The sequence below is a fragment of the Sebastes fasciatus genome, chromosome 4 (assembly GCF_043250625.1).
Source record: "Sebastes fasciatus isolate fSebFas1 chromosome 4, fSebFas1.pri, whole genome shotgun sequence".
In the NCBI taxonomy this organism is placed as follows: Eukaryota; Metazoa; Chordata; class Actinopteri; order Perciformes; family Sebastidae; genus Sebastes; species Sebastes fasciatus.
Genome location: NC_133798.1, coordinates 25,731,980 through 25,746,786, shown reverse-complemented (window position 1 = coordinate 25,746,786; position 14,807 = coordinate 25,731,980). Strand labels below are relative to the sequence as shown.

Sequence of the window (14,807 nt, the reverse complement as noted above, 5' to 3'; positions counted from 1 at the left end):
TGGAAGTGAGGGAGCTTTTCATTCCGCTTTCATCTGATGTAGCTCTCCACCGATTGAACTAGCAGGGAGATGATACTGTAGTTGTAGGTCAGATAATTATTGTAATTAAACAACAATGTCTGCAGTTCAGAAGTTGAGAGAGTTTGTCAACGAGCGACTAACTGCTGCTGCTGAAGAGATATTCAGAGTTTATGAAACAACTATCGTCGAGTACGAGGAAGAGATTGATCGTCAGCGCAGACTGCTGGATGTCGTTTGGAAACCTGAAATACAGTTAAACAGACTAGGTGAGTAAAACCTTCAACGGTCTTTAAAAGCTAACAGAGGAGTCTGACTCATAGAGGATCATAATGGTCGTTGCTAGGCAGACTATCTTAACAGCTCTCCTGTGTTTCTACTTTGGACTGGACCGACAAACACACAGAGGTCCTCTCCAGGAAGGGACAGAGCAAACTGTTCTTCCTGAGGAGGTGTTACGGTTTATCAGGCGACCCTGTTAACTGGCGACTTTCAGCCGAATGAGTCTGGTTGTCGTAGTTACGGCAGCTGTTGAAAGCAGGAAGAGAATACGTAGCTGTCCTCGTGAATGCCTCTTTGTTTAGTATTTCATTACAATGTTTAAACATACCGGATTGGTCTTTGGAGCTTTGGAGTCTTGTTTGTGGAAACGTGTCCGCTATATTCTGCTCGCGTTTGAAACGTTGCTTGTTATGATGAATATGTTGAAATCAGTAAGAGCAGCGTCGCTCTTCCTGTAAGCTAATACAAGTTTCTAAATACACATATTCGTCTTTGGAGCTTGTTGTAGTAAACATGTGTCACGTAGAAGAACTCTTCATCCCTTTAAGAAAAAAATAATTAATAAAAATGTCAGGTTTTACGGGATTTGAACTCATACCAGAATCACAGCTTGTGAGACAGACGGAGGTTTCCTCCAGTGCGCCACCAGCACTGGGGTGGTCACAGGTGAATGTCATATTTATCTCAAATATCACACGCTAAGTAGTCGCTCTGAGACGCAGAAGGCAGCCAGATTAACTTGTGACCACACTGTCCGTGTGTACAGAGTAACAATATAATGAAAATATAACATGGACAATCCATATGTCAAAAATGGATGCATATATTGTGAACATAACATAATGTACTCCCTGCAATATTCTCTGCCTCTTCTCCCTTTGTATAAATAGTATGTTTTCCCCTTGAGAGGGTCATATGTTGTGCAGATTGATTGGCTACAAGTGAAATTTGTTTGCCTCTCCTAAATAAAAATAACTTGAGTGTTTGACTTCTGTGTTGTTGTCTGGGTCAATTCTCAATCCAGTGCCTTTTTGGTTTGAAAACATTTTCTTTATGGTGCAGCTGATGCGAGATCTTCAAACTTCAATATTTCCACGTGAATACAACAACATAAACATAAACAGACACTGTGTTGTAAATCAGATGGTGTGAAGTACACGGACAGTGTGGTCACAAGTTAATCTGGCTGCCTTCTGCGTCTCAGAGCGACTACTTAGCGTGTGATATTTGAGATAAATATGACATTCACCTATGAGCACCCCAGTGCTGGTGGCGCACTGGAGGAAACCTCCGTCTATCTCACAAGCTGTGATTCTGGTATGAGTTCAAATCCCGTAAAACCTGACATTTTTATTAATTATTTTTTTCTTAAAGGGATGAAGAGTTCTTCTACGTGACACATGTTTACTACAACAAGCTCCAAAGACGAATATGTGTATTTAGAAACTTGTATTAGCTTACAGGAAGAGCGACGCTGCTCTTACTGATTTCAACATATTCATCATAACAAGCAACGTTTCAAACGCGAGCAGAATATAGCGGACACGTTTCCACAAACAAGACTCCAAAGCTCCAAAGACCAATCCGGTATGTTTAAACATTGTAATGAAATACTAAACAAAGAGGCATTCACGAGGACAGCTACGTATTCTCTTCCTGCTTTCAACAGCTGCCGTAACTACGACAACCAGACTCATTCGGCTGAAAGTCGCCAGTTAACAGGGTCGCCTGATAAACCGTAACAGAGGCTCAGGTCCTTCAACGTGTGCAATAGGCTGATGCAGATGTTTTACCAGTCTGTAGTAGCCAGTGTCCTCTTATTTTCTGTGGCATGTTGGGGGGCAGTGGTGGCCGGCCAATATTCACACACAAAACAACACTACTACTACTAATAATAATAATAATAATAATAATAATAATAATAATACAAATTATACAAATTGTCAATATTTGTGTGTTTTAAATATGGAATGCACCCAGTAATATGTGTAATTGATTGTAATGTGACTATATTTTGTATTAATAATCTGAATCTGTAAAGTAACTAAAGTCGTCAGATAAATGTAGTGGAGTAAAAAGTCTAATATTTCCCTCTGAGATGTAGTGGAGTAGAAGTAGAAAGTAGCAGAACATGGAAATACTCAAGTAAAGTAGAAGTACCTCAAAATTGTATTTAAGTACTTAGTTACATTCCACCAATGAGTACATTTTATACTGTTGTGTTTTTCACAGTAAGAATTATTTACTCTTCCTGTTGGAATCAAATAATTGTTAATTATTTAACTGCAAAGTAGTAATGTGTTTTTGATAACTTCCCTTTTTTTTGCATTAAATCATACCGGGATAGTTGCTGAAATTGATTGGATGTGGCACAGCCCCACCAAGAAACATTTCCACCAGCCTCCACTGTTTGGGGGGGTAACACCAACACAAGGGATGCCAACAAACTGAACAGGCTGGTGAGGAGGGCTAGCTCTGTGGTTGGATCTGAACTGGACGATCTGGAGGTGGTGGCAGAGGGGAGGATGAGGAGGAAGCTGGACGCTATCCTGGAGAACCCCTCCCACCCCCTCCATGATGAGCTAGTCAAGATGTGGAGCACCTTCAGCCACAGACTCATCCCCCCTCGGAACAACACAAAGCGCCTGGGTCAGTCCTTCATGCTGGTAGCCATCAGGCTCCACAACCAAGACTGACCCCCATATGAGAACTATGAGGACTTTAAGAACTTGAAACATGCACTATCTGCCTTTAAACCATGCACTATCTGCCTTTAAACCATGCACTATCTGCCTTTAAACCATGCACTATCTACCTTTTAACATGCACTATCTGCTTTTAAACATGCACTATCTGCCTTTAAACATGCACTATCTGCCTTTAAACCATGCACTATCTACCTTTTAACATGCACTATCTGCCTTTAAACATGCACTATCTGCCTTTAAACCATGCACTATCTACCTTTTAACATGCACTATCTGCTTTTAAACATGCACTATCTGCCTTTAAACATGCACTATCTGCCTTTAAACATGCACTATCTGCCTTTAAACCATGCACTATCTGCCTTTAAACATGCACTATCTGCCTTTAAACCATGCACTATCTACCTTTTAACATGCACTATCTGCTTTTAAACATGCACTATCTGCCTTTAAACATGCACTATCTGCCTTTAAACCATGCACTATCTACCTTTTAACATGCACTATCTGCTTTTAAACATGCACTATCTGCCTTTAAACATGCACTATCTGCCTTTAAACCATGCACTATCTACCTTTTAACACGCACTATCTGCAACCATCTTGGACTCTAACCACTGGCGCACTTTACACTTACTTTACACTATACATCCTATATACCACTTTATAGACAGCACATATGTACATATTACATTTATTTATTTATATATATTATTTATTTATTTCTCTCATCACAGTAATATCCTGTTTCTTTTGTTCTCTGTCCTCCAGAGCTCCCACAGCAACATGTCTGTAAGGAGGAGGAGGAGGAGGTTCTCGCTGACCAGCAGCTCTGTATTCAGGAGAGGATCTCCAGTCTGGACCAAGAGGACCCAGAGCCTCCACAGATTAAAGAGGAACAGGAGGAACTCTGCACCAGTGAGGAGGGAGAGCAGCTTGTACTGAAGCAGGAGACTGATGCCTTTATGTTGACTCCTACTTATGAGGAAAGTGACCACAGTGAAGATCAGACTCTGGACTTTAGTATCGATGAAACTCAGTGTTGGGTGGAGGAAAAGCCTTTAAGCTACATTTCAGTGAAAAGCTCTGTAGTATCAGAACCAAACAGTGACCAGCAGCTCCTCTCTCACAACTCTCATGAAGCTGAGAGCCAAGATCAGAAAGGAGGCAAGCCTGGAGACTCAGGATCAACTAGATATGCAGAGTCAAAACAACAGAACCAACATCACAACAGCAACAGTCACACTAACAATATATGTAGCCCTACTATGTCAAAGATTCACTCTAATACTCACACAGGTGAGAATTATTTCAAATGTGACACGTGTGAGAAAGTTTTTAAGTATAAATCACATTTGCAGATACATTTGATAAAACACACAGGTGAGAAGCCATATTCTTGCAAAACATGTGGGGGAACCTTCAGTAGTAGCAGTAACTTGAAAGCCCACATGAGAACTCACACAGGTGAGAAGCCGTTTACATGCAAAACATGTGGGAACGATTTTAAAAGTAGAAGTAACTTGAACGTCCACATGAGAACTCACACAGGTGAGAAGCCGTATACTTGCAAAACATGTGAGAAAGCTTTCACTCGTAATAGTTCATTGAGTGCCCACATGAGAATTCACACAGGTGAGAAGCCGTACCTTTGCAAAACCTGCGGGAAAAGATACTGTGAAGCTACAAAATTGACAAGACATATGAAAATCCACAAAGGTGAGAAGCCGTATACTTGCAAAACATGTGGGAAAGATTTCAAAAGCAGTAGTAACTTGAATGGCCACATGAGAAACCACACCATTGAGAAGCCTTATCTTTGCAAAGCCTGCGGGAAAAGATTCTGTGAAGCTATGGTATTGACGAGGCATATGAGAATCCACACAGATGAGAAGCCGTATACATGTAGAACATGTGGGAAAGATTTTAAATTTAGTAATGTTTTGAAAGTCCACATGAGAACCCACACAGGTGAGAAGCCGTTGAATACTTGATTCTGATTGGTCAACTATGGCATTCTACGGTCTGTTATTTCTTCATAGCAGACTGTTGCTATGGATATCAGATCGTTGCTATGGATATCAGATCGTTGCTATGGATATCAGATCGTTGCTATGGACACAGTTCTGATCTCTGTTCACAGTGAGATGACAATTTTTATTAGTGGAAGCAATAAAATCATTTTTAAACCAAAATTTGGTTCAAGTTATTGATTTATTTTTAAAGTAGCTGTGTAATAAGCAGGATAATGCACAGTGAGACGGTCATTTTTGCGAAATGAATCCTTTCAGGGTGATTCCTGACCCCTCCGCTTCATGACGGGGTCCTGCTCACCCTGTCGGGGTTCATGTAAAATTATACATGAAAATAATAATAAATTAAATTAAGGGCTAGGGCTGTACCTGTAGTTCATATTCTTCTATTATACAAAGAAGTTTCAATGCATTTTTGTTTTTCATGACTTTAAGGGCTTTTATATAAGAAATAAACTCAGAATGAAACACATTAAACCTTTAGGTTTCACTTTAATATACTTGGATTTGTGCAATAAAATGTTCCAAGAATGAGAATGTTATTCACCAGAAAGTCATCTTTGTTATTATCCATGACAAGACCATAAACAATGTCTTTTTGAGAGAAGTTTCCCAGATGAGAAACTTTTGTGAAAAGCCAGTCATGTATATCATCAAACCATAAAGCTCCAGAATACATACAATGAAAACAAATAAATGATCAGTAGTTTCAGTATCATCACAAAATACACCTTTATTGGTTTCAACTCCAAATCGTTGTTGCAACAAATCACTGGATGAACATCCTTGCTATTGATGTTAAACACTAGTTTTTAATAAAAATGCCTTCAGTTGAAAGCGGAATGAAAAAATCTCCCTCACGTCCACTGTCGGAACTCATCAATGTGACACCCACCGGAAGTAAACAACATCTTCGTGTGTAGCTTTAATGTATGAGGTATGTGTTGAACTAGCAGGGAGATGATACTGTAGTTGTAGATTAGATAATTATCTCAGTTGTAATTAAACAACAATGTCTGCAGTTCAGAAGTTGAGAGAGTTTGTCAACGAGCGACTAACTGCTGCTGCTGAAGAGATATTCAGAGTTTATGAAACAACTATCGTCGAGTACGAGGAAGAGATTGATCGTCAGCGCAGACTGCTGGATGTCGTTTGGAAACCTGAAATACAGTTAAACAGACTAGGTGAGTAAAACCTTCAATGGTCTTTAAAAGCTAACAGAGGAGTCTGACTCATAGAGGATCATAATATAATAATAATAATGCACACAGTGCACTTTCATAGACTAAGCTACTGGAGTTACCTGCACTATATTCACTTTTAACAGTCTCTTCTGCACTATATTCACTTTTAACAGTCTCTTCTGCACTATATTCACTTTTTTAATAGTCCTATATCACAGCTTGTTACTATGCACTATATTCACTTTTACAGTTTTCTTCATCTCCTTGTATTTTTATATCTGGTATGTTTTGAACTTTTTTACTGCCTTTTTACTAACATGTTTTGCACTATGGAACTGTGATGCTGGAAACTTGAATTTCCCTCAGGATCAATAAAGTTACTATCTATCTATCTATCTATCTATCTATCTATCTATCTATCTATCTATCTATCTATCTGATGGTTTAAAGACTAACACGTTGTATTTTTCTGCTCAGATGTCTTTGTTTTCTCTCATCACAATAATATCCTGTTTCTTTTGTTCTCTGTCCTCCAGAGCTCCCACAGCAACATGTCTGTAAGGAGGAGGAGGATGAGGTTCTCGCTGACCAGCAGCTCTGTATTCAGGAGAGGAACTCCAGTCTGGACCAAGAGGACCCAGAGCCTCCACAGATTAAAGAGGAACAGGAGGAACTCTGCACCAGTGAGGAGGGAGAGCAGCTTGTACTGAAGCAGGAGACTGATGCCTTTATGTTGACTCCTACTAAGGAGGAAAGTGACCACAGTGAAGATCAGACTCTGGACTTGAGAATCACAAAAATTCAGAGTGCATTTGAGGAAAAGCCTTTAAGCTACAGTTCAGACCACAGTGAAGATCAGACTCTGGACTTGAGCATCACTGAAACTCAGAGTGTGGTGGAGGAAAAGCCTTTAAGCTACATTTCAGTTAAAAGCTCTGTAGTATCAGAACCAAACAGTGACCAGCAGCTCCTCTCTCACAACTCTCATGAAGCTGAGAGCCAAGATCAGAAAGGAGGCAAGCCTGGAGACTCAGGATCAACTAGATATGCAGAGTCAAAACAACAGAACCAACATCACAACAGCAACAATCAAACTAACGATGCATATAGTCCTACTACGTCAAAGATTCACTCGAATACTCACACAGGTGAAAAGACTTTCAAATGTGACACGTGTGAGAAAGTTTTTAAGAATAAATCACAATTAGAGGCACATCTGATAATACACACAGGTGAGAGGCCATATTCTTGCAAAACATGTGGGAAAGATTTCACTCGTAACACTACATTGAGTGCCCACATGAGAGTCCACACAGGTGCAAAGCTGTATACATGCAAAACATGTGGGAAAGATTTCAAAATTAACAGTCACTTGAAAGTCCACATGAGAACTCACACAGGTGAGAAGCCATATACTTGCAAAACATGTGAGAAAGCGTTCACTTGTAACAGTTCATTGAGTGCCCACATGAGAACCCACACAGGTGAGAAGCCGTACCTTTGTAAAACCTGCGGGAAAAGATTCTATGAAGCTACAAAATTGACAAGGCATATGAAAATCCACACAGATGAGAAGCCGTATACTTGCAAAACATGTGGGAAAGATTTCAGATGGCTCGGTAACTTGAAAGGCCACGTGAAAATCCACACAGGTGAGAAGCCGTATACTTGCAAAACATGTGGGAAAGCTTTCCCTCGTAACAATTCATTGAGTGCCCACATGAGAACCCACACAGGTGAGAAGCCGTATACTTGCAAAACATGTGGGAAAGCTTTCACTCGTAACAATTCATTGAGTGCCCACATGAGAACCCACACAGGTGAGAAGCCTTATCTTTGCAAAGCCTGCGGGAAAAGATTCTGTGAAGCTATGGTATTGACGAGGCATATGAAAATCCACACAGATGAGAAGCCGTATACTTGCAAAACATGTGGGAAAGATTTCAGATGGCTCCGTGACTTGAAAGACCACGTGAAAATCCACACAGGTGAGAAGCCGTATACTTGCAAAACATGTGGGAAAGCTTTCACTCGTAACAATTCATTGAGTGCCCACATGAGAACTCACACAGGTGAGAAGCCGTATACTTGCAAAACATGTGGGAAAGCTTTCACTCGTAACAATTCATTGAGTGCCCACATGAGAACCCACACAGGTGAGAAGCCTTATCTTTGCAAAGCCTGCGGGAAAAGATTCTGGGAAGCTATAGTATTGACGAGGCATATGAAAATCCACACAGGTGAGAAGCCGTATACTTGCAAAACATGTGGGAAAGATTTCAGATGGCTCGGTAACTTGAAAGACCACGTGAAAATCCACACAGGTGAGAAGCCGTATACTTGCAAAACATGTGGGAAAGCTTTCCCTCGTAACAATTCATTGAGTGCCCACATGAGAACCCACACAGGTGAGAAGCCGTATACTTGCAAAACATGTGGGAAAGCTTTCACTCGTAACAATTCATTGAGTGCCCACATGAGAACCCACACAGGTGAGAAGCCTTATCTTTGCAAAGCCTGCGGGAAAAGATTCTGTGAAGCTATGGTATTGACGAGGCATATGAAAATCCACACAGATGAGAAGCCGTATACTTGCAAAGCATGTGGGAAAGATTTTAAATTTAATAATGTTTTGAAAGTCCACATGAGATCCCACACAGGTGAGAAGCCGTTGAATACTTGATTCTGATTGGTCAACTATGGCATTCTACGGTCTGTTATTTCTTCATAGCAGACTGTTGCTATGGATATCAGATCGTTGCTATGGATATCAGATCGTTGCTATGGACGCAGTTCTGATCTCTGTTCACAGTGAGATGACAATTTATGTTAGTGGAAACAATAAAATCATTTTTAAACCAAAATTTGGTTCAAGTTATTGATTTCTTTAGTAAGTAGCTGTGTAATAAGCAGGATAATGCACAGTGAGACGGTCATTTTTGCGAAATGAATCCTTTCAGGGTGATTCATGACCCCTCCGCTTCATGACGGGGTCCTGCTCACCCTGTCGGGGTTCATGTAAAATTATACATGAAAATAATAATAAATTAAATTAAGGGCTGTACCTGTAATTCATATTCTTCTATTATACAGAGAAGTTTCAATGCATTTTTGTTTTTCATGACTTTAAGGGCTTTTATATAAGAAAGAAACTCAGAATGAAACACATTAAACCTTTAGGTTTCACTTTAATATACTTGGATTTGTGCAAATAAAATGTTCCAAGAATGAGAATGTTATTCACCAGAAAGTCATCTTTGTTATTATCCATGACAAGACCATAAACAATGTCTTTTTGAGAGAATTTTCCCAGATGAGAAACTTTTGTGAAAAGCCAGTCATGTATATCATCAAACCATAAAGCTCCAGAATACATACAATGAAAACAAATAAATGATCAGTAGTTTCAGTATCATCACAAAATACACATTTATTGGTTTCAACTCCAAATCGTTGTTGCAACAAATCACTGGATGAACATCCTTGCTATTGATGTTAAACACTAGTTTTTAATAAAAATGCCTTCAGTTGAAAGCGGAATGAAAAAAGCTCCCTCACGTCCACTGTCGGAACTCATCAATGTGACACCCACCGGAAGTAAACAACATCATCGTGTGTAGCTTTAATGTATGAGGTATGTGTTGAACTAGCAGGGAGATGATACTGTAGTTGTAGATTAGATAATTATCTCAGTTGTAATTAAACAACAATGTCTGCAGTTCAGAAGTTGAGAGAGTTTGTCAACGAGCGACTAACTGCTGCTGCTGAAGAGATATTCAGAGTTTATGAAACAACTATCGTCGAGTACGAGGAAGAGATTGATCGTCAGCGCAGACTGCTGGATGTCGTTTGGAAACCTGAAATACAGGAGGAGGAGGAGGAGGAGGAGGAGGAGGAGGTTCTCGCTGACCAGCAGCTCTGTATTCAGGAGAGGAACTCCAGTCTGGACCAAGAGGACCCAGAGCCTCCACAGATTAAAGAGGAACAGGAGGAACTCTGCACCAGTGAGGAGGGAGAGCAGCTTGTACTGAAGCAGGAGACTGATGCCTTTATGTTGACTCCTACTAATGAGGAAAGTGACCACAGTGAAGATCAGACTCTGGACTTGAGAATCACAAAAATTCAGAGTGCATTTGAGGAAAAGCCTTTAAGCTACATTTCAGACCACAGTGAAGATCAGACTCTGGACTTTAGTATCGATGAAACTCAGAGTGTGGTGGAGGAAAAGCCTTTAAGCTACAATTCAGTTAAAAGCTCTGTAGTATCAGAACCAAACAGTGACCAGCAGCTCCTCTCTCACAACTCTCATGAAGCTGAGAGCCAAGATCAGAAAGGAGTCAAGCCTGGAGACTCAGGATCAACTAGATATGCAGAGCCAAAACAACAGAACCAACATCACAACAGCAACAGTCACACTAACGATGCATATAGTCCTACTATGTCAACGATTCACTCTAATACTCACACAGGTGAGAAGACTTTCAAATGTGACACGCGTGAGAAAGCTTTTAAGAATAAATCACGATTGCAGGCACATCTGATAATACACACAGGTGAGAGGCCATATTCTTGCAAAACATGTGTGAAAAGATTCAGAGTCAATTCAGCGTTGATAAGGCATATGAAAATCCACACAGGTGAGAAGCCGTATACTTGCAAAACATGTGGGAAAAATTTCAGATGTACTAGTAACTTGAAAGACCACATGAAAATCCACACAGGTGAGAAGCCGTTTACATGCAAAACATGTGGGAACGATTTTAAAAGTAGAAGTAACTTGAAAGTCCACATGAGAACTCACACAGGTGAGAAGCCATATACTTGCAAAACATGTGAGAAAGCTTTCACTCGTAATAGTTCATTGATTGCCCACATGAGAATTCACACAGGTGAGAAGCCGTACCTTTGCAAAACCTGCGGGAAAAGATACTGTGAAGCTTCAAAATTGACAAGGCATATGAAAATCCACACAGGTGAGAAGCCGTACCTTTGCAAAACATGTGGGAAAGATTTCAAAAGCAGTAGTAACTTGAATGGCCACATGAGAAACCACACCATTGAGAAGCCTTATCTTTGCAAAGCCTGCGGGAAAAGATTCTGTGAAGCTATGGTATTGACGAGGCATATGAAAATCCACACAGATGAGAAGCCGTATACTTGCAAAACATGTGGGAAAGATTTTAAATTTAATAATGTTTTGAAAGTCCACATGAGATCCCACACAGGTGAGAAGCCGTTGAATACTTGATTCTGATTGGTCAACTATGGCATTCTACGGTCTGTTATTTCTTCATAGCAGACTGTTGCTATGGATATCAGATCGTTGCTATGGATATCAGATCGTTGCTATGGACGCAGTTCTGATCTCTGTTCACAGTGAGATGACAATTTTTGTTAGTGGAAGCAATAAAATCATTTTTAAACCAAAATTTGGTTCAAGTTATTGATTTCTTTAGAAAGTAGCTGTGTAATAAGCAGGATAATGCACAGTGAGATGGTCATTTTTGCGAAATGAATCCTTTCAGGGTGATTCATGACCCTTCCGCTTCATGACCGGGTCCTGCTCACCCTGTCGGGGTTCATGTAAAATTATACATGAAAATAATAATAAATTAAATTAAGGGCTAGGGCTGTACCTGTAATTCATATTCTTCTATTATACAAAGAAGTTTTAATGCATTTTTGTTTTTTCATGACTTTAAGGGCTTTTATATAAGAAATAAACTCAGAATGAAACACATTAAACCTTTAGGTTTCACTTTAATATACTTGGATTTGTGCAATAAAATGTTCCAAGAATGAGAATGTTATTCACCAGAAAGTCATCTTTGTTATTATCCATGACAAGACCATAAACAATGTCCTTTTGAGAGAAGTTTCCCAGATGAGAAACTTTTGTGAAAAGCCAGTCATGTATATCATCAAACCATAAAGCTCCAGAATACATACAATGAAAACAAATAAATGATCAGTAGTTTCAGTATCATCACAAAATACACATTTATTGGTTTCAACTCCAAATCGTTGTTGCAACAAATCACTGGATGAACATCCTTGCTATTGATGTTAAACACTAGTTTTTAATAAAATATCATCAGTTGAAAGCGGAATGAAAAAATCTCCCTCACGTCCACTGTCGGAACTCATCAATGTGACACCCACCGGAAGTAAACAACATCATCGTGTGTAGCTTTAATGTATGAGGTATGTGTTGAACGAGCAGGGAGATGATACTGTAGTTGTAGTTCAGATAATTATCTCAGTTGTAATTAAACAACAATGTCTGCAGTTCAGAAGTTGAGAGAGTTTGTCAACGAGCGACTAACTGCTGCTGCTGAAGAGATATTCAGAGTTTATGAAACAACTATCGTCGAGTACGAGGAAGAGATTGATCGTCAGCGCAGACTGCTGGATGTCGTTTGGAAACCTGAAATACAGTTACACAGACTAGGTGAGTAAAACCTTCAATGGTCTTTAAAAGCTAACAGAGGAGTCTGACTCATAGAGGATCATAATATAATAATAATAATGCACACAGTGCACTTTCATAGACTAAGCTACTGGAGTTACCTGCACTGTATTCACTTTTTTAATAGTCCTATATCACAGCTTGTTACTATGCACTATATTCACTTTTACAGTTTTCTTCATCTCCTTGTATTTTTATATCTGGTATGTTTTTTTGTACTTTGCACTACTAACTTTTTTTACTGCCTTTTTACTAACATGTTTTGCACTATGGAACTGTGATGCTGGAAACTTGAATTTCCCTCATGATCAATAAAGTTACTATCTATCTATCTATCTATCTATCTATCTATCTATCTATCTATCTGATGGTTTAAAGACTAACGTGTTGTATTTTTCTGCTCAGATGTCTTTTTTTTTTCTCTCATCACAGTAATATCCTGTTTCTTTTGTTCTCTGTCCTCCAGAGCTCCCACAGCAACATGTCTGTAAGGAGGGGGAGGAGGAGGTTCTCGCTGACCAGCAGCTCTGTATTCAGGAGAGGAACTCCAGTCTGGACCAAGAGGACCCAGAGCCTCCACAGATTAAAGAGGAACAGGAGGAACTCTGCACCAGTGAGGAGGGAGAGCAGCTTGTACTGAAGCAGGAGACTGATGCCTTTATGTTGACTCCTACTAATGAGGAAAGTGACCACAGTGAAGATCAGACTCTGGACTTGAGAATCACTGAAACTCAGAGTGTGGTGGAGGAAAAGCCTTTAAGCTACATTTCAGTTAAAAGCTCTGTAGTATCAGAACCAAACAGTGACCAGCAGCTCCTCTCTCACAACTCTCATGAAGCTGAGAGCCAAGATCAGAAAGGAGGCAAGCCTGGAGACTCAGGATCAACTAGAAATGCAGAGCCAAAACAACAGAACCAACATCACAACAGCAACAGTCACACTAACGATGTATATAGCCCTACTATGTCAAAGATTCACTCTAATACTCACACAGGTGAGAAGACTTTCAAATGTGACACGCGTGAGAAAGCTTTTAAGAATAAATCACGATTGCAGGCACATCTGATAATACACACAGGTGAGAGCCCATATTCTTGCAAAACATGTGTGAAAAGATTCAGAGTCAATTCAGCGTTGATAAGGCATATGAAAATCCACACAGGTGAGAAGCCGTATACTTGCAAAACATGTGGGAAAAATTTCAGATGTACTAGTAACTTGAAAGACCACATGAAAATCCACACAGATGAGAAGCCGTATACTTGCAAAACATGTCGGAAAAATTTTAAATATAGTAATGTTTTGAAAGTCCACATGAGAACACACACAGGTGAGAAGCCGTATGCTTGCAAGCCATGTGGGAAAAGATTCAGTGACAGTTCATCATTCAGAAGGCATATGAGAATCCATACAGGTGAGTAGCTGTATACTTGCAAAACATGTGGGAAAAGATTCAATAAAAATGTATCACTTATGAACCACATCAGAACCCACAAGCTTCATACTTAATAAGCATGTGGGAAATGTTTCAGATTTAGCAGTACCTTGAAGAAACACATGAAAACGCATACAGGTGAAAACCTGCATCACTGAAGCACAGAGGATCCAGTGTAGTCACACTCATACAGGTATTTTTTATCTATAGGAGCAGAAAAAACTTCAGGTGATACTTTCTATGATGTCCATGTCTGTAATGTATTATAAACATACTCGTGATGTGTTATGATCTTCTCACTACATGGCTTTGTTGAATACTTGATTCTGATTGGTCAATAATGGCATTCTATGGTCTGTTATTTCTTCATAGCAGACTGTTCCCATGGATATCAGACCGTTGCTATGGACGCAGCTCTGATCTCTGTTCATAGTGAGATGACAATTTATTTTACCTGAAGCAATAAAATATTTTTTAAATCAATATTTTGGTTCTATTATTGATTTCTTTAGTAAGTAGCTGTGTAATAAGCGGTATAATGCACAACGAGCAGGTCATTTTTGCAAAATGAATCCTGTCAGGGTGATTCAAGACCCATCTGATTCATGACGGGGTCCTGCTCACCCTGTCAGGGTTCTATATAAATAACCTTCATTATAATAATAATAATAATTATTA

General features: G+C 39.6%; 3 protein-coding genes across 8 annotated transcripts in view; 2 read left to right on the top strand and 1 right to left on the bottom strand.

Annotated features, from left to right (window-relative positions):
- Nucleotides 1-14,807, bottom strand: part of LOC141766346 (uncharacterized) — a 32,635-nt gene that overhangs the window by 2,072 nt on the left and 15,756 nt on the right. The window lies entirely within an intron of this gene.
- On the top strand, nt 6-5,606 carry LOC141766350 (uncharacterized). Of its 3 annotated transcripts, none has more exons than XM_074633154.1 (3): nt 6-287; nt 3,780-4,559; nt 4,896-5,606. In XM_074633154.1, exons 1-3 carry the CDS (start codon nt 116-118, stop codon nt 5,000-5,002), a joined length of 1,059 nt encoding a protein of 352 aa, XP_074489255.1. In that variant the 5' UTR covers nt 6-115; the 3' UTR covers nt 5,003-5,606. The 3 variants fall into 3 exon arrangements, with proteins under 3 accessions (XP_074489255.1, XP_074489254.1, XP_074489253.1); XM_074633153.1 differs by having other exon boundaries at nt 3,780-4,727; nt 4,980-5,606; XM_074633152.1 differs by having other exon boundaries at nt 3,780-5,605.
- On the top strand, nt 5,921-14,470 carry LOC141766340 (uncharacterized). 4 transcript variants are annotated; one of them, XM_074633135.1, is made up of 6 exons: nt 5,921-6,225; nt 6,762-7,457; nt 7,542-7,616; nt 7,869-8,885; nt 11,199-11,450; nt 13,857-14,470. In XM_074633135.1, exons 1-6 carry the CDS (start codon nt 6,054-6,056, stop codon nt 14,114-14,116), a joined length of 2,472 nt encoding a protein of 823 aa, XP_074489236.1. In that variant the 5' UTR covers nt 5,921-6,053; the 3' UTR covers nt 14,117-14,470. The 4 variants fall into 4 exon arrangements, with proteins under 4 accessions (XP_074489236.1, XP_074489235.1, XP_074489234.1 ...); XM_074633134.1 differs by having other exon boundaries at nt 7,542-8,885; nt 13,857-14,469; XM_074633136.1 differs by lacking the exons at nt 7,542-7,616; nt 7,869-8,885 and adding an exon at nt 10,106-10,778 and having other exon boundaries at nt 5,922-6,225; nt 6,762-6,802.